The sequence below is a fragment of the Schistocerca cancellata genome, chromosome 1 (genome assembly GCF_023864275.1).
Source record: "Schistocerca cancellata isolate TAMUIC-IGC-003103 chromosome 1, iqSchCanc2.1, whole genome shotgun sequence".
Classification (NCBI taxonomy): domain Eukaryota; kingdom Metazoa; phylum Arthropoda; class Insecta; order Orthoptera; family Acrididae; genus Schistocerca; species Schistocerca cancellata.
Window position 1 is genome coordinate 683485381 of NC_064626.1, and position 25496 is coordinate 683510876.

The window sequence follows — 25496 nt, forward strand, 5'->3', positions numbered from 1 at the left end:
CTCCTCTACCTATCCATCCGTCATGGTAGATGTCAGCCTGTGCATCAGAAACATTTAAGTCTGAAATGTGATGGAGCTGCTTCATGCATAAACCACATGTTTCTTCATTCCAGCAGGGGCATATCTTCTAGTAAGTCTTCGAGGGTGTTCTAAAAAAATCATGTCTGCCTGATCACGAAATTCATATCCTGCCATGTTCCTAAGGAACATATACAGTTAATTCGCTATCTGTGGCACACGTACACAATGGACACGTTAAAGACAGACGAATGACGAATGTATTGTCCGTGGCAATAGAACTCTATCTAGAGTATAATGAGTCAGAAGGAGCAAAGATGAGTGAAGTTGTTAGGTTGTTCATTGATAACTAGAAAACGAAGGATTTTCGGACATATTTTCATACGATTTCTCTTCTTACTCTGATGTAAACTGTCCAAAAAGTTTGTTAAGGATTTTTGGAACACACTGTATAAGTGCAGCAGAGACGAACGGGCAATCATTCTTTGGACGATATCGCCCAAAAATGAGGAAATTCACTCTAAGCGACTTTCACGAAGGGCCAGATTGTTATGACCTAGCGTCTGGGAAAAGAAGCTCTAATGACAACAGGATAAAACAATTTATGTGAAATCCGCATTTCGCCTCTATCCTTTGGAAGGTATCTTCAGTGGCCTGGAATATTTACAGAGTTTTGTTTATAATATTTAGTTTGTATTTAAGATGTTATATACAAGTGCTTCATTTTTAAATGAAGAACTGCTGGATCTATGACCTTCCGAAGGAGGTTTCTTTTTCGAAATATAGGCGTCTTAAAACGTTGTTTTAACGCTATTTTTTCGTCTGAGATACCGTTACGACGCACAGTCACATACCGTGCCAAATCAAGCACTATGTAATACACAGTTCGTCACTTTTTGTTTTTCTATTATGTAATGATAAAGTTCTACTCAGAGATTTCATGGATATTGATATACAGGCTGTGTTCTTCCTCTGACAAGTGTCACTTCAAATTTGGTTTTCTATCCTTCGCAGCATTAGGAATTGAACACACGTTTTGGTGTTATGTTTTGGATGGTGTTGCCAACTGTTCAGTGTTACTGTCAAAGACTGGTTGTGGTGCCTGAGACTTTGTGTGTGTGTGTGTGTGTGTGTGTGTGTGTGTGTGTGTGTGTGTGTGTGTTTTAATATGGCAGCCCGTACGAATGGAATGTATTTTATCTTTTATTAAGTTCAATAGTGTGTGTGTACTGATGTGTGCGCGCTCGTTTATCCGATGTTTTTTGTCAACAAAGCCTTTCTGGACGTGGTAGTTTTCGTGCATTTGTATAAGGCATTTGTTGTGGTTGTCTATTCTGAATACTTTCGTGTCTTGTTCCATGTTTGTACTATGGTGGTTCCAGTGTTTCAAGTGCTCTGCAAATTTGAAATGGTTTGTTTCATACTACCAGCATCTAATCTGTGCTTTGTACCACGGTTTAAAATTATTGCTTGTATTTTCTACGTATACTGCATCGAAACTTCAACATTCAAGCTTGTATATTTCTGATCCCTGGAATCTGCTCCTCTTGCTTGTTAGTTGGCTTTATTTTGACTTGGAGGTTTGCATAATTTTATATGCTACTTAGAAGCCTTGTTTCCTTAGTATATTTGCCACTAGCTGTGTTAATTTGGGTAATTCATAGTGTGTCCTCTGCTTCTTATTTGTGTGGTGTCGTCATTGTGTATGCGTTTTGGGTGTACTTGTGGATTTGGTGTTTGTGAGTTTTCCTGCATTCTGGATAGGTTGAATGTGTTGTGTTTGTGTTGTGATTTTTGACTGGGTGTGTTCTAGATGTGCGTCATACCATTTGTTCGTAGCTGTTTGTTTGACTGTACTCATTTCTTTTTCATAGTTGCTCGTGGAGAGCTAAATCCTAAGACATGTGTCTTAGTACCCCAGCTTCTGTTTGTTGGGACGATTAGATGTAGGGCTTGCTACTGTGTCTGTGGCTGTTGGTTTTCTGGAACTGTTAAAGGAATGTCTGCCATTTTCTTTTATTTATCTTATGTCAAGAAAATTTATTTGATCTTTTCTTTCTCAAGTATAGATTTGATGTTCGGATGTGCTTTGTTGATTTAGGGTGAAGTTGGTCTAATTTTTCATTTGGCTTATCCAACAAATGAATAATGTCATTCACAGGCCTACGTGCCACTACTTTATCGACGATGTAATATGGAAGCACCAATGATTAGCATGGTGACCGATGTACAGTTAACATGTAAAAAACTAAATATTTTTGTAAAAAATGTGATCACTGTAATGTGAAAACGGCAGGCATACGTAAGATAATATTTCACAACACATGGCCCTATTTAGTCATCACCAAATTATCTGGTTTTGAATTAAACACTTAACGCTGAGTATGGAAACATGTACACGAATGTAAACCAAATGAAGATGGACAAAAGTCCAAAACCGGTTTTGTTATAAATAAAATCATCATCTATCGTGACTGGTAGCGGTTATTATTCTACATCCTACAAAGGGAGTGTCAGGGAGTTCAACTGCATCCAGTGTAGATAAAATACATCCATATATCATTATCAATATATTATTTTAAATCTTACACCAGTGGCTATCTTTTCAAAAATCTGGTTTTCTAAATGACTAATAAATACGTTGGCTAAAGTTCCTGATGGTGGAGATCCCACTGGTACTCCATCACTTTGCAAATAATATTCATCCTCAAACTAGAAGTAGTTTTGCTCATTTATCAAACTGAACATACTTGTTATTTCTGTTATTGTTTCTGAAGTGAGGTTGCTGTGGGATGTGAGATTTTTCTATGTGCTATTAGGACTCCTGTGTTTGTAACTGTTCTCTTTGCTTTCTACAGGGTGTATTGTATTGTGTTGTATGTATTGTATGTTAACCGGGGACTAAGAAATGACGGAGAGGCTCCGTACCCGCCGCAGCCGCAGTGGTCCACAACCCCACGACGACTACCGCAGTCCACTTCACCCCTCCGCCGCCCCACACCGAACCCAGGGTTATTGTGCGGTTCGGCCCCCGGTGGACCCCCCAGGGAACGTCTCACACCAGACGAGTGTAACCCCTATGTTTGCGTGGTAGAGTAATGGTGGTGTACGCGTACGTGGAGAACTTGTTTGCGCAGCAATCGCCGACATAGTGTAACTGAGGCGGAATAAGGGGAACCAGACCGCATTCGCCGAGGCAGATGGAACACCGCCTAAAAACCATCCACAGACTGGCCGGTTCACCGGACCTCGACACAAATCCGCCGGGCGGATTCGTGCCGGGGACCAACGGCCGACCGGGCGGGCTTCTACAGGGTGACGCAGTTAAAAGTAGCCCGCCTACGCTTTGGATGTGAATGTAATATTTCGACTTTTGAAATAGAGTAAACAGTTAAAACAACGTGCAGCTTTATGCAATAATCGATTGTTACCATTCTTCTATCAGCATTTCCGTTTATTTCCTCAGTCAAGTTGGACGTTTCTTTTTGCTGTCTTCAAAATGACTTTTTCGATGAAGAAAGAATTGAAATTGTGAAAGCAGATGTGAAACATGTTCGATTAGGGAAACTCGCGAAATTTTCGGATCAAGTATTCGGATAGAGGACTTACCAGCAAAGAGAGCAATACAGAGTCTGCATAACAATTGGCGCACTCAGCAAAATGTAAAACGACAAAAAATTCCTTCAGTTTGCACACCAGATGTTATATCAAACATTCGTCGAAGAATTATTTAGAAATCAAAGTCTACTCGTAAATTGGCCCAATAGGCGCTTGAAGGACGAGGAGTTGCCAAACGGATACTGAACGTCTTAATTTGAAGCCATTATCGTGTCACAGTTGTGCAGCAATTACGGGAGGACGACGGGCCGAAACGTGTCGATTACTGCATGTGGCTTTCAAATAACATCAACGATTGTTTGTTAGACCTTTCCGTCACATATTGAGTGATGAAGCATGATTTCAGCTTTCCGATCATGTGAAATCACAGAACACGAAGTACTGGGCAACGGAGAACCCCAACACTTTGTGTCAGCAACCAATCCAGGATGAAAAATATCGGTGTTTATTGCAGTGTAACAGGAACGCGCATCACTGGACCGATACTGTTTGACACTGCTCTCAAACACGGTTGTACCGGGTGATCAAAAAGTCAGTATAAATTTGAAAACTTAATAAACCACGGAATAATGTAGATAGAGAAGTAAAAATTCACACACATGCTTGGAATGACATGGGGTTTTATTAGAAAAAAAAAAATTGCTAGACGCGTGAAAGATCTTTTGCGCGCGTCGTTTGTTGTTGATCGTGTGCTCAGCCACCACTTTCGTCATGCTTGGCCTCCCAGGTCCCCAGACCTCAGTCCGTGCGATCATTGGCTTTGGGGTTACCCGAAGTCACAAGTGTATCGTGATCGACCGACATCTCTAGGGATGCTGAAAGACAACATCCGACGCCAATGCCTCACTGTAACTCCGGACATGCTTTACAGTGCTGTTCACAACATTATTCCTCGACTACAGCTATCACTGAGGAATGACGGTGGACATATTGAGCATTTTCTGTAAAGAATGTCATCTTTGCTTTGTCTTACTTTGTTATGCTAATTATTGCTATTTTGATCAGGTGAGGCGCCATGTGTCGGACATTTTTTGAACTTTTGTATTTTTTTTTTGGTTCTAACAAAACCCCATGTCATTCCAAGCATGTATGTCAATTTGTACCTCTCTATCTACATTATTCCTTGATTTATTCAGTTTTCAAATTTATACTGATTTTTTGATCACCCAGTACATACGGAAATTTTTTATACTTTTGTGCTCAACTCACTGAATGTTAAAGACAATAATGATTCTTGCAGCAAGATGGGGCAACATGACACTCGTCTAAGGTATCTCTGGAACCAGCCCATGATGTCTTCACTGAGAAACAAACTGTCAGCAAACATTTATGGTTACCACGTTCGCTGGGTCTAACAACATCTGATTTTTTTTCCTATGAGGACACTTCAAGAGTAAAGTCTATGAAACAAATCTATACACAATACAGGAACTGAAATACATCAGCCGCGAAGCGGCCGCCATCTATAGCCCAATATGCTTAGATGTGCACATCTGTGTATTGATGTTACTGTAGGTCACTTTCTACATCTTCTATAAATGTATTTTTCATTGTAAATAAATGATAAGTCCATTTCAGCTCTTCATTTCTGTAATTTCACTGCATTTCCTTTGTACTTACACGGGCTACTTTTGTCTGCGTCACCCTGTATCTTACGGTGTTTTGTGATTATCTTTTGGATATGTTTGGCCATGTGATATGTTGGGGCTTTTCTGCCATTTGTAACTTCTGTCATTGGTGTATCGTTTTTGTGTATCTTTGGTTGGCTTTAGAGTGTCGGTCCTTGTGGGATGTTCAGTGTTATGAAGTATTTTATGTTTATCAGAGAGTGTGTGTTCAATATTTTTAAGTGTGCGTTACAGATTTGCCTGAAAACGAGTGGCTTCTTCTGGTTTCTGTTTATGTACAGAATTGGTATTATGTATGCTTTGGTTTTTATGATGTATTGTTCTTTGTCCATAAGTATTGTTGCATTTCCCTCGTTTGCTCTCGTTATTATAAATTAATTGGTTACTAACTATTGCGTCAACGTTTTCATGGTGCCTGCTTCTGTGTAGTTCTTATTTTGTTTCTGCTGTGTCTGTTTTATTGGCTTTTTTGGCTAATTGTCTTGTTAGTCCTACGTTTATTTCACAACTGTTTGTTGTTCTTCAACTGTAAGGACATCTTCTGTTTCTACTACTACATTTTCCATGCTCTGGTTGTGAAACTTGCTGTTGATACATTGTTTCAACCCTTCTTGCTACCCAAGAGCAGTCTATGTTTTTTGTGTAGTTCTCTCTCTTTCAGGTTTTTAAACAGGCCATGAGGACTGTACAATTTTCTACGTGCTGCGTTAACTCTACATGAGTCTCCCAAAGTATCATATTCAGGTGCTGTTCTAACACAGCATATTAATTTCGTTTAATACGAATACCTTTCTGTATATGATTTCAACTTTCGTGCCATTGTACAAATGTTTCTAATATTTACATTAATGTAACTTTGTTACTACAGCAATGTCAAGCATTCCCCGTCAACATATAAAACGATTTCAAGAAAATACATCTGAGGCGCCATAAGACGAGAAAGCATATAAAATTCAACAAAACCAGTAAGAGGAACAACTTAATTACACGTTACATTAATGTAAAGGTGAAAAACAGTTCTACAATGGCACAAAAGTCGAAATCATATGCAGGAAGGTATTGGGTATTAACGTGTTATATTCACAGAACAGTACCTGAATATGATGCTTTATGTGATTCATTTAGAGTTAGCACAGCACATGGGAAATCCTACAGTCCTCAAGGCACTAACAGAAAAAAACTGAATATTGTACACACACAGTTGTGAAATATATACAAAGCAACTAGAAACAGAAAATAATGAAACTAGCAACAAAAAAGATACAACCATACATTTACATTTGGAACGAGAACAACGTCAACACACATTTCACCCATCTTTAGTAAACTTGACAGAGGCAGAACATCACGACAAAGATAAACTGCTCTTTCAGAAGGGGTTGAAACACCGCATCAACAGTAGGTTTAACAACCAATATACAGAAAATCTCATAGTAAAAAGAGAACACATCCTTACTTGTGAAGAACAACAAGCAATTATAAAAGAAACACAGCAGACACACAGTAAGAACAACAACAATGAAGCAGCCACCTTGAAAACGTTGAAAGAAAAGTGAATAAACTGAATAAATTATTATCATGACAGTAGAAAAGGGAAATTTAACAATATTTGTGGACAAAGAACAATACATCGCAAAAACCAAGAAAAGCCAGTTCCATACAAAAAAAAAAAAAAAGGAAATCAGACCCAACCACTCGATTTCAGGCAAATCGGAAATGAACACTTAAAAGCATTGAATATTCATTCACTGATAAACAGAAATGTCTCATAACACTGAAAAACCCACAAGGAAATGGGAATTTGTGGTAAGGTCATTGCTCCCTAAGCCTACTCACTACTTAATCTAACTTAATAATTTACGTTGATGACACACATAGCCAACCCATGCCCGAGGCAGGACACTCGAGCCTCCGATGGCGGGAGCCGCGCGGACCGTGACAAGACGCTTCAGACCACGCGGCGAATCCACAAGGATGAACACCCCGCAGCCAACCCAAAATACACGAACACAATACACCAATGACAGTAGTTATAAATTTAAGGAAATCCCCAACGTACCACATGGCTAAACATGTCCAAAAGCTGATCATAAAGATCTACAACATAGAAAACAAATAGAATAGTGATAAAAACGGGAGACCTAACAGAATATACGGGTGCCACACAGAGCATCATCGAGTTCATTTCACTTATAAAGCATGTACTCCTCCATCCCTGTCGCAGAAACAAAAACCATAGAACGAAATCTCACATCCCACAGCAACCTCATTGCGGAAGCAATAACAGAAGTAACAACTATTCTCAAATTGATAACTGAACAAAACTACTTCCAGTTTGAGAATGACTATTGTTACCCACGGGATCCCCAATGTCAGGAAATTTAGCCAATATTTTTATTAGTCATTTAGAAAATTAAACACCTGAAAAGATAATCACTGATGAAAGACGTATAAATTTTCTTGACTAAACAATAACAAGGAAAATGGCAAACATACCGTTAATAGCTTGTGAAAACCAATGATCACAAACACAATTATAAATTACACATCTAATCATCCCCACCACCAAAAGCTTGTGACACTTAGACACGTGTAATATGGAATAAACATGAATTCACTTAACAAAGAGCAACTATGAAAAAGTGATATACAAATAGCTAGGGCCAAAGGGTATGGCAGTATGTATGACAGAGTATGCAGTACACAGACTCACTCAAAAAAATCAAAACACAAATACATAACAAACACATCTCATCCAACCTATCCAGAATGCAGGAAAATTCACAAACGCGAAACCCACAAATACACACAAAACACATACACAATGACAACACAACATAGAAAAGAAGCGGATGGCCCACTATGGATTACTCACGCAAATTAACACGGCGAGTGGCAAATATACTAAGAAAACGAGGTTTCGAAATACCGTATAAAGCTGTGCAAACCCTCCGATCAAACTAAAGCCAGCCAACCACCAAGAGGGACAAATTCCAGGGATCAGAAATACACACACCTGAATGTCAAAGTTTTGATGCAGTGTACATAGGCAATGTAAGTAATGATTTTAAAACATGGTACAAAGCACACATTAGATACTGAGGGTATGAAACAAACCATTCCACATTAGCAGAGCACTTAAAACACGGAGACCACCATCCTAAAAACATGTAAAAAGACTCGAAAACATACAGAATAGACAACCACGAAAAATGCCTTACACAAATGCACCAAAACTACCACATCCAGAACGCCATTACTGACACAAAAACATCTGATAAACAAGCACAAACAAAATACAGACACTCCACTACTTAATAAATGAAACAAGAAGATAAAAAACATTCCATTTGTACAGGCTCCATACACTTTCAAAACGAAACAAATAGCCACCTTCACATAATCATACCAAAAACAAAAGCCTGTTCACACACACTACAAAAACAGTCAGTAGTTGGCAATAACATTCAGCGCCATGCAAAACATAACATTAAATTTTTTCACTTTATAATGCCGTGAAGTGCAAAAAAGGACACTTCGGATAGCATTTATCAGAAGAAGCACCCAGGTTCAGCCACGAAATCTCTGAGTAGAACCTTAATTTATTACTATATCATAGAAAAGCATGTGACGAACTGTCATAACGGAAATACAACGTCCTAAATGGATGCTAAATAGTATAAACAAAATATGCACATATTCCACGTCACTGAAGATTATTTGCAAAGAATAAAGGCGAAATGAGTATTTCACAAAAATTGTGTTTTATTAAGTTTCGACTTCAGTTTCGATTCGATGGTCCCAAAGTAATAATTATCAGCATACTGCAATATCAAGCACGTGGTCGTGATATTTGGCTCGTCAGTATGTAAGCCGCAAACTAAAGTGCAGTGCTTGGCGGATGCTGCATAGTACCAATATGACCGATTTCATTTCCTAATGCAGTCGGTACTGAGCAAATGAATGAATACAAACAATATGCCTGTGCAAGCACACCACCCCACCCCCTTACCCCACTCTTCTGTTTCTAACTGTTCCACTGTTGTCACTGTGCGGAGGGTAATAATCTTAAAGCATTTACGAGGGCAGATTCTCGTTATTCCTCTAACTGCACCTGCCACCTTTTTGCGCTGGAGTTTTTTCCGCACGTCTCCAACGATTTGGTGTTAAGCACATTTATCACGTAGAAAAAAAACTCCTGTGTGTACCTTCCTACAAGATAATTTTCTTTCTTTGGGGCTCGCAGTCTACAAGATCTTCACTAATACTCATTGTTGGGTAGATCGCACTTTACTTCCTTCGTAGGCAATGTGCGTCTCCTTATAACATCCCTTGTCCAAATGCAAACACTCCATAAATTTGTTGAAAAATGTTCAATGTTACCTATGTTTTTCTAAGCACTTGTAGCGCTTAATTTTGAGTTAGAAAAATTGGGCCTTATATATTGACGTACAAACAGTCGTACACCCCCCCCCCCCCCCCCCCACACACACACACACACAGAAATGCGCAGTATGGTAGCTTGTAGCTGAGGATAAATGTAGACTTGGAACCATTATTACATGTTTTACCGGCCCGGTTCCCATTACGCTAATGCTAAGCCCAAAAGAAGTGTTTCGCTCGTGTGTCAATAAAATGTCCACAAATCGAATACTAAACAGGCAAGTGAAGCAACAAATAGGCAACTGATGCAACACGCAAAAACCCGATACAGTGCGTGTATCTATAATATCTTTTAGTAGAGAAAAGCTTTTTCCAGGCAGTGTAGTAGTATTTGTCTTAGCTTCTCATCAGAGTTTAGCTGGCGATCTTTAATCATTTCACCAGCAAAGAAAAATTTGACGGGCAACTTACCAGGTGTGTCTAGGCAACTTTTAGATTGTATTAAAAACAGGGACTGCACACTGGGAGGTGTCTTGACCACACCCGGGATGGTATTCCAACAGTATCTGAAGCAATGGACAGGCCTTGCGGCGTTTACCCATGATGATGTCTGTGGGCCACCCAATATAACAGATATACGTGACAGTTGTATTGTACACATGCGTAAAGTCATGAAACTCTATTTCATTCAAAATGTTAAGTTGATGTTTCAATGTGCACATTATTACTTCACTGCCAGTTAATCATCGAGATCCACAGTTTTCACAGAAACTATATACCAATAGTTTAGCATGTACTTCGCTGTTAGTAAATTCACAATAATATCACATTTCTAACACACAAACAAAAGCAAAAAAGTAGCAAAAGCTACATTTAAATGTGTGACATGAGTAATTTCGCATCTCGCAAAAATACACAACTATCGCGCCATGAGATTCCCTTTCCTGAACAGCAGAATCAGTACGCTCTGGTTTGGAACTTGGCGATGAGCCAACGTTATTTCCGAGAAGAAACGAGTCCAGAGTGCTGGTCTATCAAGTTTTTGGCACGGACTTGGTAGCATGCTTCTTAACAACTACGATGGTAAATTTGTGTTGGTAATACAGCAGAGTGAGTTACAGTTCGAAATTAAAGCCTGTAATCCTTCAAGCAAATACCGAAGCATTTCAACGCCTTGGATACAGTCTGACATTTCTTCTCATGGTAATTGGGACTGCTATCTGTACAATCCGTAACATCGATAGATATAAACATGCCCTGCACGGTACGAATGCGACTCGCTTTCCTCCCATGAATTAATTACAACACTAAAAAAACTCTCAAATTCTTTTGACAGGTGACTGTTCATGAGCGCGATATGCGGCAGAGTCCTCATTGTAATAACGGAATCCACTATGACCTCGATATCAATTTCGTCTTCATAAACGGCTCCATCTAATTGCCCCAGCACTTACCCAACTGAACGTTTTAGTAACAATCAAGCGTTCTACTGAAAAGAAAGGGTCGTCTAAATACAGCAAAATCGGAAGCTATTCGTTTACGTTGTGTCTAGGTTATGATTACCAGTACTGCACAGTCTACAAATAAATAGAAAATAAATGAAATTCACTTGATAGCTGCCAGTCATCCCCTTGCAGTACGTGTTTGAGACCGTGAAGCAGCCTCACTGAGCCTTTGGACGGAAGAAATTTTCAGCAGCACGAGTGTGAGGATAGAGGCAATCGGGAAACCGTACCTACATCTGCCAATGAACGTAAACCACCTCATTTATTTTGAACACTGTACTCATACCGAACACTGAAAACCACGTAATCTGACCATACTTAAGGTTCATAAATTTATTTTACGCATGTACACAGTGTATCCCATTAATGAGGTCGGTTATGGGCCATTCTTTAGCACGAGCTACATGCAGTAATTAGTAGAGGAAAGCGCCAAAAGCGAGCCCCCACTTTATTAAAAAAAATAAAACAGTAAAAGATTATGTTTTAAAAACATTAGTATTTACATTGTTATGCACATTTACATTTTACTCAGACAATATCATAAAAACTTATAATGAAAATAAATTTTCGAAAATCTTACATTTAGCGAATTCGAAAAATAGTTATCTAAATCGGACCCCTTCTAAAAACAAGCAAAATAGCACAAAACCATGGGAAAAGGTAGTAAATTTGAGAAAACTATCTACTTTCAAAGTTGGCAGAATATAAGAACTTCCACAGGGTTATAGAATTATTGGATATAGGTTCTACATGGTTCCTTTGCTGAGCCCAATAGCCCTGTTATGGTATGTTCCTAAGGCTTGCTTTCTGACAGTTTGGTTTTGTGACGTTTAGGAAAAACACTAATCCACCTTTCACCAGCAGTTTCATCTTTGAAAGGGTGTTGTTCAATGTTATTCCCATCTGCTAACTGTACGGCCATTTTTCGCAAGTCATTACGAGTAAGACCAAAAGAAAGAAGTTTCCATAGCAAGACAATATCAAATGAGCTCTTAAAGATCTTTACCCACAGTTTTAAGTATGCTTGTTTTGTTTTTGCCAGCCTCTTAAGTGTTGTTTTTGGAACGTTAAACTGTTTACTGGCCTTCTCCCAACCCATCTTTTTCTTAACAGCGCTGATAGCTTTAGCAAATTTGGGACGAACTCTAACTTCTTTGATTAACATTCCCATTATCCTCTTAGAATCTGCAAAAGAATTCTACAATAAGAGTGTGTTCTAATACATAAATCTTTAATAATCATGAAAAACTAACGGGTCCGGTTTAAGCAGCAGAAAGGGGTCCAGTTTACGCAACCACAATCCAAGCGAAGCGGGCGACAGGGTGGCAGAAACCTCAACTCTTACTGCAGGTTTCACGTGAATGTAGGTCCAAGAACCGAAGGTGGGGCGGAGCGGTGGAGAGGGAGGGTGGGGGGGGGGGGGGGCAAATCTGCTTTTGGGCACTTTCATTTATGAACGCATTTTTAGTCTGCAAGGGGTCTCTCAAAGCCTTCGCCGTCATAATTACCACATACACGGTATCTATGTTACTAAACGGCTAACCCAGTCCATGGCGCAGGGTCTCAGTTGTTGGCTGCCTACCCTAAAGGCTTCCTAGGACAACAAAAGCTTCATTTTCAGTGTTTCATACAATTATTGACCGAATTTAAAAAAATTAAGAGCGAACGCATTTAGCAACTTCCAAAACATTACACCTAATTTCAAACCTTGGGAAACATTTTCTCGCTAATTCCCTGCACCCCCCTCCCCCCCCGAAAAGATGATGAAAAATGTACGACAGGTGTTTTAGGAGATATGACGCCATAAACACTGAGATGCGTGAAAAATTAACATTTGCTTAAAGAGAGCGCAAATTACACAGAGTACACTCATTCACTGTTTGGTAAGTAGAGCACTTTACAACTTCCAGTAAACTTTAGTTTCCCACCTTCTCTACACTTTTTCTCACTTACATTCTTAACGTCCAATGCTCAACAGATTAACTCCTTTGTGAAGTATTCAGACGTTTGAAGCTTTTTAAACAAGGGAGTGCGCTCCTTTAAAGAATCGGGGATGGGAGTTATGGTTACAATCCTAAACCGAGCACTTTGAGATAACGAACTAAGTCTGAAATAACTATGCAGTTCTTTTCTAACCGCTTACACCGTATAGCAACAACTACAACCCATAGCAGCAGTTCAAAGCAACTATCACCAATTTCCAAACACGCATTACAGTGGTGAATAATATTCTGCCACATCCTCCGAAAGTTTTCTCGTGTCTATTGTACAATGAGGCAAACAGTTCCTCTTGCTTTCACTACGATCTGAAACACAAAATGAAAAAATCCGCAGTTGAAACATCGCAGAATACTGCGTATTGTTTGTGAACATGGCACGCCAGGAACACCACAATAGTAGTCTATAAACGCGTGGCTCACATCATTGCTCATTCAAAATATCGTACCGCCTGAAACATTGATTTACGACCACTGGTGCCTCATCTCTAAACAGTCTGGAATCTTCCACCACTTTGATGCCAAAGTTCCGAGACAACTGGCACATTTCAGTCCGACAACCATCGTAGTCACAGTATTTCAGGCACACCAGACAATCATTTTAGAGATTCTGGAGTCCATGTTGATGACAGTCTTCTTTGTTGGCCTGGATCTGCTTTCAAGACTCAGACTCTACAAATAATTGGGAAGTGAAGCTCATGGGAACTGAGTTTTTGGTGCGTTTTGAAAAACTTATATGCTACTTAAGAAGACTGAACATTTTCACATCCCCTCTGTCTATCGTGAAATTACCGTCAGTTCATTCTTTTCGATCTATTATTTCTCACTTCGTACACTTTAAATACGCTGCCCTTTATCAACGAAAGTAAACCCGCAATCAACAGTTGCGGCAGTATTTGTGAAAAGGCTGCAAAGTATACACAAAATAAAATTTTTTTTTCCCAACCTTGTGACTGCCTACGAAAAACAAGTTCACAATCTGAGAAATTTATTTCATACAGATCGTGGTTCTGGCCAAAAAAATGGTTTAAATGGCTCTGAGCACTATGGGACTTAACATCTGAGGTCATCAGTCCCCTAGAACTTAGAACTACTTAAACCTAACTAACCTAAGGACTTCACACACATCCATGCCCGAGGCAGGATTCGAACCTGCGACCGTAGCGGTCACGTGATTCTAGACTGAAGCGCCTAGAACAGCGCGGCCACACCGGCCGGCTAATCGTAAGAGATCAGAATTGAAACAAAGTATGATTGAGAAAGGAGCTAAACAATACAATTCTAGTGTACTACTGCACTACAAACGTCTTTAGTGCATCAAAATATTCGAGGACTTAGAAGTAAAATTAATGAATTAATCTGCATTGATGAATTCGAGTTATCAAACCCAGCTGACAATCTGCCCTCGGGTATAGATGTGTTAAGTGTTACAGGATTTGGCTAGCATCTCACTTCTGAAGAGCAGGAATGTAGAAAGGAGAAGTTACCACATTCATTTGGAACTGTTATAAATTTAAGAACATATACATTCATTCATAAATTTTTCTTAGAACAGCTTATACAAGCATGTGTAACAGAATTTCATAATAAATCCTTTGTAATAGTAAGTGTATACAAAACACCTGCAGGTGTTTTAATTTGTTCATAAAATAGCTTTAAATTTTAATGGCCAAGTTAATAGAAAAAAAATATTAGTGGAGACTTCAATGTAGATTTTCTTAAGAACAATTCCAATAAGAATTTATTGCAGCCAATAATATCATCATTGAAATATTTCCTAAAATGGCTTTCCCAACTAATGTAGCAAATTGCTGAAAAATCGCCTTAGATATCACCTTAATACAAAGGGCTAGCGAACAAAATTTTATCCAAAACCCAGAGTCAATGGTGTCGGACATTAACATGCACTTCCTCTTGTTAAGCGTTAATACTGATCAGAACACAAAATTAACTACATCATAGCTCAAGGGATTAGCCAGCATTTCAAAAACTGATATTTTAAGAAACTCCTTATTTGAAAGCTGCCCCCCCCCCCCCCAAAAAAAAAAGAAACCTAAATTACACGAAAGTCTACAAAAAAGTTTTATACAAAAAAGGAAACTGTGTCACTCGGAGACAGATCTGATGTTCATGTTATAGCTCTTTACAGCACATACTACGACATACTGACGACAGGAATACAGACATCAAAGCAAATTCATTACACAAAGAAAGATGTTTATATTAGATAAAATGAAGGGAATGAGGAGCCTGGTAGAACCAGGGATGAAGAGGAACAGTTAGTATTATGAGTAAAAGATACACTGGTAGCAGGTGTGTGTAGAATTTCAAAACTTTTTAACACGCATTTCATAACTGTTACTTGAAAGATTGTGGTGTCAGGACCGGTAGACGTTGCTTCGAAATATCTCAGACCACCTATTACAAATACGTTCAGTTATATGGATATGATGTTCACTATACTAGCAGAAGTACTGTCCACCATAAAGTCTTTAAATTGTAATAGTTATGATAAAATATGAACATAGTTAATTTAAAAAAAATTAGTTCTGGTTTAGCAACATTCTAAGTTATTTGTGTAAACAGTTATTTATCAGTGGAACTTTTCCTTAATGGTGGATATCAGCTTTGTATAACAAAGGCGATAATGAATTACCGTCGAAATTCTGTCCAGTTTTTCTTTAGTCAGCATTCTAAAAGAGTTTAGAAAAGGTAATATGTTATTGGCTTATACAAAGTCACAGTTTAGATTTCTAAAGGGTTCCGGATATTGAGAAGGCTATTTACACATATAGTGGTAACATACGTGATTCATTCAGCACTAAATTGCAGGCTACTGCTATACTTTATGATCTGTCATCGAAGGCATGTGGCAGTGTAAATCACAACATTCCTTTACATAAATTATGGTTCTATACTCCGTAAGTGCCCCCTTCAGTTTTACAAAGTGCGTTGATGTGTGCGCCATGACACGACCGTCTAAGGGTGTTGTTGCAGCGTATGTTGAACGCGACTCGACTCCGTTGCGGATATATAAGCACCGACAGGCAGGCATGAGATTTATGTGGCATTCACGTCTTTCCGATGTTCATGCGGTAAATGAGGAAACGAACTATGACGACTTTATTACCAAATGCGTTCAAACAGAACCAACGTGCTGTAATTCTTTCCTTGCCTGCCAGTAGACACCGGTAGACATCCATCGGAGAATGACGAATGTGTATGCGGCAGCGCGTCTGTCGAAGACAACCGTTGTGGAATGCTGCGCCAAGGGGTGCTTCCGCTTCAACATAATCCACGTCCCCATGTCGCAAATTACCTAATACAGAAGTTTCGCCAAATCAAGTGGGAGAAATTCGAGCACCCGCCCTGTAGTCCTGTCCCTCCCCACGCGATTATCACGCCTTCGGCCCCTTGAAAAACACCTTCAAGCGTCGACGATTCCCGTCGGACAAGGCTGTGCAGCAGGAAGTCACGGACTTCAAGCAGCAGGACACGGTGTTTTACCAAACGGGCATCTTCAACCTGGTACGTCGGTGGAATGATTGCCTTAATGCTCACGGTGATTTTGCCTGATTGGCCTGCACAGCCTTCGAACAGATACTTTTTAATCGGCTCTTATAAATAGTGACCAATAACAGTAAACTTGTTCACAGAATGAAATTTTCACTCTGCAGCGGAGTGTGCGCCGATATGAAACTTCTTGCCAGATTAAAACTGTGTGCCGGACCGAGACTCGAACTCGGGACCTTTGCCTTTCGCGGGCAAGTGCTGAGCTACCCACAGAAGTTTGGTAGGTAGACGAAATACTGGCGGAAGTAAAGCTGTGAGGACGGGTCATGCGTCGTGCTTGGGTAGCTCAGATGGCAAAGCACTTGCTCGTGAAAGGCAAAGGTCCAGAGTTCGAGTCTCGATCCAACACACAGTTTTAACCTGCCAGGAAGTTTCAGTAAACTTGTTGTTTCATTCAGTGTCAATAAGAGTAATGGTAAAGCTACCCGAAAACGTTCGGATTTAAAGTATAGAGAAAAACTCTTCCTGAAAACAAAAAAGTTAATTTTGTACAAGCAATACTCGCTGTCTTCACATATTGGGCTCAGCTGCGAAAATAATTATTACGGCTGGTTGCAGCCTTTTCTTCGGTGAAACAGCCGCACTGTTCTCAAAATCACGAATAAAATAATTTTGTCTAATTGTTAACTCTCAGTCCAAGATACATTCTACTGTCTTCCTCTTAAGTTAATCCGTTCACAATTCTGTGAATGTTGAAGGTATCTGCTGTTGCAGAAGCCGATATGACAATCTAACTCTTATGAATATCAAGGTGCACACAACCCACTTCGCCATGTCAGTCAATGTCTTTCGAAACTCACGCGTGAAGAACGAAAGCAGATGCTCGCATGATCGTTGGTTTAAGAAACGGTATGTCTAATACAGGTCTGCAGTGTGAATTCAAACATTAGGACAAGGGGCCATTTTACTACTGGTTATTTCGTTAAAATAAGTTTTGCCTAATTAATAACATAACCTCCCACCCCGCACTGTTAAGATTTCACATTAGACGTCAGCAACAGAAAGCGGTATTCCGACGAGTCAGTTCCGTTAGATTTTAGTGTTCCCTCTAGAATCCACAGACAATAACGCTACTCTCTCCCATTTCCCCAAGGTTTCAGCGACAATTTGTGACTAAGGTTGGTCGTAAATCTGTTGCCATCGCCATACAGCAGTTTCGGAGTTATTTCCAACAGTGTAACGTTGTTCAGCTCCAGTTAAATCAGTCGCGTCCTCTTTCCACAAGCATTTATTTCTCATTTCTATGTTAAAAGTATAACAATTACAGAACTAGGGGTAACCAATGAAAACATTAAAGGTCCGGCGCTGTTCATAGTCCAGGTGACAATTGTGGCTTCAAGTTTTCCTCATGTGTGGACTTGACCGAAATATTTAAGGTTAGGTATATCATTAAACGAGAAGTTTTTGCAACACGGTGTGCGAATGTGAAACGTTGTCAATTTTTGGTAAAGTGATGGAGAGATTTGTTTAGTGCGATTTTCTATGTTAGTTCAAAAATGTTCAAATGTGTGTGAAATCTTATGGGACTTAACTGCTAAGGTCATCAGTCCATAAGCTTACACACTACTTAACCTAAATTATCCTAAGGACAAACACACACACACACACCCATGCCCGAGGGAGGACTCTAACACCTCCGCCAGGACCTTCGTATGTTGGTATAGTGAGCCTTGCTTGCGGCTAGATTAAACAGGCAACGCGTGTAAGTGAGTGAGTGAGTGTGTGTGTGTGTGTGTGTGTGTGTGTGTGTGTGAGAGAGAGAGAGAGAGAGAGAGAGAGAGAGAGAGAGAGAGAGAGAGAGGGGGGGGGGAGGGGGGATATCGAACAACCTGAATGGCAGACGTCGATTACCTCGCGGAAGTACTAGAAGGCCTTTTCAATGATGAATATGCCCTCTACGCTCACGCAAGGGCCGCTAAGATGAAATTAACTGCATGACGAACAGTGGGACATCACACACACACACACACACACACACACACACACACGGACGGACAGCAACATTGTCATTGCACAAAAAAACTTTGACAAGCGCGTCACAGTGATGTGTGAGGTACCGATGTAGGTGAATCAATGTATGCCGTTGTTTCAAGAGGCTATAGCCCACCGCCATTCGATACTTGACAAAAACTGAAGAGCTGTGATTATTCAGAGTAACGAATGAAAACAGAAATCTGACCGCTGTCACTGTGGAGCGAGGTGAGCAGGTGCCGGGAGCGTCTCCAAGGAGACGCTTACGACAGCAGCTTACTCGCTCCTTGTCACAGACGTACACGGCGGTGACAGGGGACAATCGATTTCGCTGGTATTTATAGTATGCAGATGCTTCTGGATCGCCGAATGCCCGCGCAAGAGGAGCTGCTGTGACTGCAACGTTCCTTCGCGCGAAGACAGCACTCGTCAAACAGCCCCAAACAGTGGGGCAAAAAGTTGGATTCCAACGCCCACAGGTAGCGACACAAACACATCACTCAATTCAACTGAGCGTTGAAGCTTAGGGTGTCTCACATAAAAGTAAATTTCTTTTCCTTTGTTCTTCACATCTTTTCCTTGCAAACTACGGTCTCTTTCCAGCGTTGAAGACTAAGCTGTCTATCCATATTACACTGCTTGATGAGGGGGAAAACAAATGCAATGATACAGACTACGACATACTGAATTTGCGTGTACATCCAGAACGGAACGTTCGACGGAGTGTTCGAAACGAAATTGCTCACCTACTTCGTTCCGGCGCAAAAATAGGTGACCAAACAGAAGCGTAAATCGTAAATAAGAAAATTATTTTACAGTATTCTGTAACGGCTTCATCCTTCCTCAGTCGCGATGTAAATTCTCGTTATGTTTCGTGCACAAACTGTTTCAATACATTGGCATGTTATGCAACTAGGTAAGAAAAATGAAATCTCATTTGCAAAAATGCTTTCTTAAAACAAAAATGACGGCAATGATAGATACAGGATACTTAGGGTTAATGCAGTAATAGATGAGAGGACAACTGCGCGCTTCGTGAAGGATTGGTTTGGACACAGCGTCATTATCACAGAACTGCTGACTCAAATGGTTCAAATGGCTCTGAGCACTATGGGACTTAACATCTATGGTCATCAGTCCCCTAGAACTTAGAACTACTTAAACCTAACTAACCTAAGGACAGCACACAACACCCAGCCATCACGAGGCAGAGAAAATCCCTGACCCCGCCGGGAATCGAACCCGGGAACCCGGGCGTGGGAAGCGAGAACGCTACCGCACGACCACGAGATGCGGGCAACTGCTGACTAATTACAATAGTAAACACTATGACAAACGTACTGACAACAAGTACTCAAGTTTCCCTATATTTAAAAAAGAAATCGAGTAGCCACACGTAGCACGGTGCTACTGCTCCAACGAAAACATAGTACTTAATAGGAATTTGTATTATGTGAGACACGCCCCTCTTTACAAAAATAGATACACAAATGTTTTGAGTCGTAGGAAATATTCGTTTTTTTCCTGTGCGCCGTCGATGATTCAGATTATTTGCAAGTAAAAGTACTTTCAACAAAATGAAAACCAGACTTGGAAGACGCATGATGTGTTTACTAATCGGATTACGAATACAGGATCATGCTAGAACTTTTATACGTGAACTCGGCACCGAAAAACTGGGTGGAATTATCGTCACTATGTTACACAATAAGCACCATGCCAAGAGCGATATGGTAATTGCATTTTTCATGTTCATTGTCCTCTGCTGCAGCAACGTACTCGACCCATTTTTGCCAGCACTGAGTCGAGGAAAACCTCGTATAATTTTAAGGATTAACTGGAATTTATAGAGGCATGTTACAAAATCTATTTGCATGCCAACCGAAGGCAAAAAGAAAGTCTCTCATGAGACTGCTTAAAAAAAGATTAGTACTGTTTAAGAATTGATAACGGATATCTTCTTCCGCGAAATATTAGTTGCAAGTAAGTTGTATGGTTACCAATGTTCTATCCCCGTGAAACTTTTACTATGATCGCCATGAAACGTAGTTAGTTTGTGTGTGTGTGTGTGTGTGTGTGTGTGTGTGTGTGTGTGTGTGTGTGGACGACGACGACACTGCACGCGATATTGTCTCGATAGTTACTGAAGCAGGTATCAAACGAATGTGCAAAATGAACTAAAACTTACGTGAGTCAAATTTGTTACTAATCCACTTGACGTGTTTCGGGGACTGTTCTCCATTATCAGCGATGTAACTGATTTCTGCATGTGTATTTATTCTGAACGGAGCACTGTGGTAACGCATGAGTTCAGTAGCATACACCGAACAACGAGGCTCAAGTCACGATTTTATAGTAGAACTAGCTTAGCGCCCGTTGCTTCGTTCACGTAGACTGCACAGTTTTTTGTTTTTCTTTAATCGATTTTTTATGTTTTTCACAAATTCCAGCTCCTCCTAATTAAGGCAATAAAAGCATGGTCTTACCCGAATGTAGTTCTGTCAAACAGGCGATTATGGTAGCCGGAGTACACGGGATTTTGTTAATCGTGCCTTTTGCGTTCTTTTGTTGGTATTTCCATAGAAATTTTCATCTCCTAACACTTATTTCTTTATATCTAACCGAGAAGTGAAATACGAATTTTCATAGCTTTAAAAATGGTTCAGTAGTTCTTTAATCACGATGCATTTTCAAAAAATTTTCGCATACTATTTTACCCGCTGAGGCGTTGAACTATATTTTTTTCATGCCTAACCGAGAAGCTAAAAACCATTTCTCCAAGATTTGGCTTTAAAAATGGTTTCACAACGAAATATTTTCATTAAACATTTTACTTCTGTTTCACGAGCTCAGAGTCTGAATTTCCGAAAACACTGAAACATGTATTTTTTATTTATAACTGAGAAGTGAAATACCATTTTTCATAGATGTAGCCTTAAAAATACTTCAGTAGTTCTTTAATAAAGATTTTCAAAAAAGTTTTCATCCACTTATCACTCATAGGGGTTAAATTTCCAAAAATCCTGAAACACGTGTTTTTTTACTTCTTACCGAGAAACCAAATACCAATTTTCGTAGTCTTAGCTTCAAAATTGCATAAATAGTGACATATTTAAAAAACCTTTGGTCCGTATTTCATCCCCTTAGGGACGAAATTTCGAAAAACCTCTTCTTATCAACGCCTACAGTAAAAATGAACACCCTCTGCAAATTACACGTTTCTATGCTTAGTGGTTTGAGCCAGGCGATGATGAATCAGTGGGTGAGTCAGTAAGTCGGGACATTGCCTTTTGTGTATAGAGATACAACAGAAAGTATACGTCATGAAGTTACTGTTGTGCCTAACTATTTCGTTTGGTATAATAACAGTCGTGCAAATCCAAATTGCAGTTGGACACTGGCAGCATCAGGAATGCTGATTTTCTTTACTGCGCAAGGCGCTGCTGAACTCAACAAATCAGTGTGTTTCTGTGGTGTAAGAAGCAGCTGGCTCAGCGTGCCTCAAGTATTCTGAAGGTCGCTAAGCGAGAAATGCACTCACAGGCGGCTGGACGGCTCGGTGGCGGCGTCGTCGCCCTCGATGCGGTACACCTTGCCGTACATGATGTACTCGAAGCGGTCGGCGCGCGACCCCTCCGTCTCGCGCGGATTCCAGTCGCCGCTGTCCGGGTAGCCGTCCTCCTGCAGCGTCGTCGCCAGCACCAGCCGAAACTTGTCGCCTGCGAGCACACGAAGAACAGTCACACAACGTGCAGTAGCACGCGCTCCCACAAATACGTACATCAGTGCGCGCCCTGGAACCATACTCAGACGTCACTGTAGTTTTCTAACATTATTTGCTACCAGTCACAGGTATTATCTGCAAATGAATAAGTGGCCTCAATCTAATGTTCAGTCATGTAAATGGGTTATGTTGAATCTACCGATAACCGGGCGTAGGCTTTCACGGGTAACGGAATGATCATGTGGCGTTTGACGTACAACGTGCGCCGAAAGACAGTGGGCACAAAACTGACAATATTTATTTAGTCCACTTTAGATTGGAAGATGAAAGTCTGGTTGTAGTCGTCGAAGGCAACGAATGTGAATACTAAGTTTAATTGTGACATACTAGTAGGTAACACGGCCTCTGATCTAAGTTAGGCTGCTACTGAGGATCGGAATATTTTAGTAACTGTCTAAAAATGTAGGTTCTAGAAAGGATATCTCACTTGGCTAAAACAAATCCGCTGCTAAAAGTAAACAACTTTATTGCTTTACCAGATTTGATAAGAAGAGAATATTTCTCATGAACAAAGCATGTTCAACTGGAAAGTACTTACTGATCCGTCATTAAATTATAATTAACACTTTCGTTTACTGCATGGATATAAACATCATGAAAAAGCATAATTTCGATACCATATATGTGATCAAACATGTAAATGCTATCCATTATGATCACTTACCATCACAAGCACCGTTGTAAGAACTACTTCTAGTGTAGCACTACGGTAACACATCCATAAAGAACAAGTTCGACGTTTATGAGTATGAACCAACCAATGAGGTTAATTCAAAGCTTTCAATTTTAATCGTTACTACAAAATAACAATTTAAATTTTATTAGAACATTTTTCTTAAAATTATGTTCAACGCAGGAAAGAACAGCTATTACTTACTACACTTTACAAATCATTCATGTAGAATTGTTTTAGATTTGTTAAACATCACAGTCCTTAAGTTTTCTTTTTTTTTATGAACACTCAACACTACTAAAACTGTTTTCAACAGTCTATGTGCCGGATCGGGTCTCGAACCCAAACGTTTGCCTACAAGCTACAACCCATGGCGCAACTCAAAACGTCTTTTTAATCCGTCATAAATCTTAATTCCAGATCATAGATCAAGATGCTGTAGGGAACGACGCTGGTACACACACATTTAGAGGAGAGCTGTATCAATGCCTTCATGATCATCATCTGCTTCTCAAGAGAACCTATCTGTAATTAATCTGCATTTAGACAGCCTGCGTCGCTCGGCAGAACGAGGGTGGTGGCAAGGCCTTGTTCAAGTCAAGCGACATCAGTCCAGTGCTGCTTCAGTAATCAGGCCATCTGCAGCATACTATTGATCTGCATTCCCACTCGTCACTGGCCATTACTTCACCAGCACACGTCCTGATGCAGCATTTATCATTACGGAGCCAATGTCAGCGTAATTTCCTGTTAGGTCACGAGCTTGTCTGCTTTGTTCTGTTGTAAAGATGAAGCAGGAAACACTCCGCTATTACTCATTAGCTAAAACAAACAAGCACGCACGCACGCACGCACACGTACACGCACACACACACACGTAAGTGTTCGCAAGTTTATAATTCTGGTACGTGACAAGTATGAAATCAACGCACACTCGTTCTTCTGAAACGGTGGATACGGTTACTGCCCTTTATGAAATGTTGTTGCGGGAAAACTATGTTGTTTGTCGGGCGACCGCTGCCTGCAGCTCAGTGGGAAACATGAGAGGCAAGAGAATGAGTATTCTATTACGAATTTCTGGCGACATTCAGTTAACTTTATGTTCGTCCGCCGCAACTTGTGGCACAGTGCAGGCAACTAACAGACTATCACGGCGATAAACTGAAACATGGTTGCACAATCGGTAGTCCTCCAAGCATTAACACTCTTCTCTAGTCGTGAAACGAGAAATATTAATTAAATCGACAGGTATTCCGTAATACTGCATGTCACTGTCCAACGTCACACTTTATCAATTCAATCATTCTTCTGCTTCGAACTAATCTAATCCACGTACCTGAATACCCGACATGTAGCCGCAAGTTTCCAGATGGGTTCAGCAGAACACAAAAATTGGTTCAGCAGAACAAAAAAAAATTACGAGAAGAGATTAGTGACGTAACTCCAAAAATGCAAAGTGAAATCAATAAAAATTTAATAAGAAACAGCACGGAAACAAACCAGTAAAAACAATTTATTGCTGCTGTGGTGACCTGCATATATGCAAGACAATTATTTTATCATGTTCTTGTTCCAATATATATACGTAAGTAACGATGTAACAAAGGTAATTCACCGTGAAAGGCAAGGGCCCCAGTTATAGTTATAATCCCATAAATAGTTTTATGCCGTGAGGAACTTTCACATCATTCCAGTGCATTTTCCTCAATTACTAGAGAATCTTATTACCTGAGCAACTACCTATGTGTCACGCCGATCTAAGCACCTGCATTATTAAAATGACTGTAATGAGGGATTACCGCAATTGACGCAGAGCGAAGATACGCTGTCTATTGCGATTACGTGCTAACGGCATCGTTCATAAGGGCGCAGAAACGACTTTCCACAGTTAGAACAATAACTTCGTTGTCACCTCAGGTGGTCACTAACAGACACGCTACGCCAGCACAGACGAAACTGCTGTGCGACCCGCGGCTGCTCGGAGACGGCGGACACTGGGATGCTCCACGCCAGCCCGGCGCCGTCCCCAACCTCTCGGAATTCCCGGTGAGCGCCACTTGGCAGACGAGCGCCTGATTCACGAGGGAAGCCCACTGACAACTGTCGCGGGTCCTTTAATGCTCTGATCCACAAACTCTGACCCGGTATGTCACTGCGATGCACGGTCAACTTTCCTTATTACTTCTGCGACAAGCAATTGTTACATTTTGTCCTCAACATTAGCTACACAACTAATGCTGAGAAAAAAAATCTAGGGAAGTTCCGATTAAGACTAGCGAACCGAGGGTTCCGCACAAACTTAATTATGTATACAGACAATCTGATTTTGTCCATTATAAATGGTTT

The 25496-nt window shown here is 40.3% G+C and overlaps 1 protein-coding gene across 2 annotated transcripts in view; it reads right to left on the reverse strand.

The window, feature by feature from the left end:
- LOC126184263 (DNA-directed RNA polymerases I, II, and III subunit RPABC3) overlaps positions 1-25496 on the reverse strand; it is a 489383-nt gene that overhangs the window by 67582 nt on the left and 396305 nt on the right. For both annotated transcript variants that reach the window (XM_049926640.1, XM_049926647.1), the window contains exon 3: positions 22235-22412. In XM_049926640.1, the coding sequence (XP_049782597.1) occupies positions 22235-22412 (178 nt within the window). The remainder of the gene's footprint in view (positions 1-22234; positions 22413-25496) is intronic.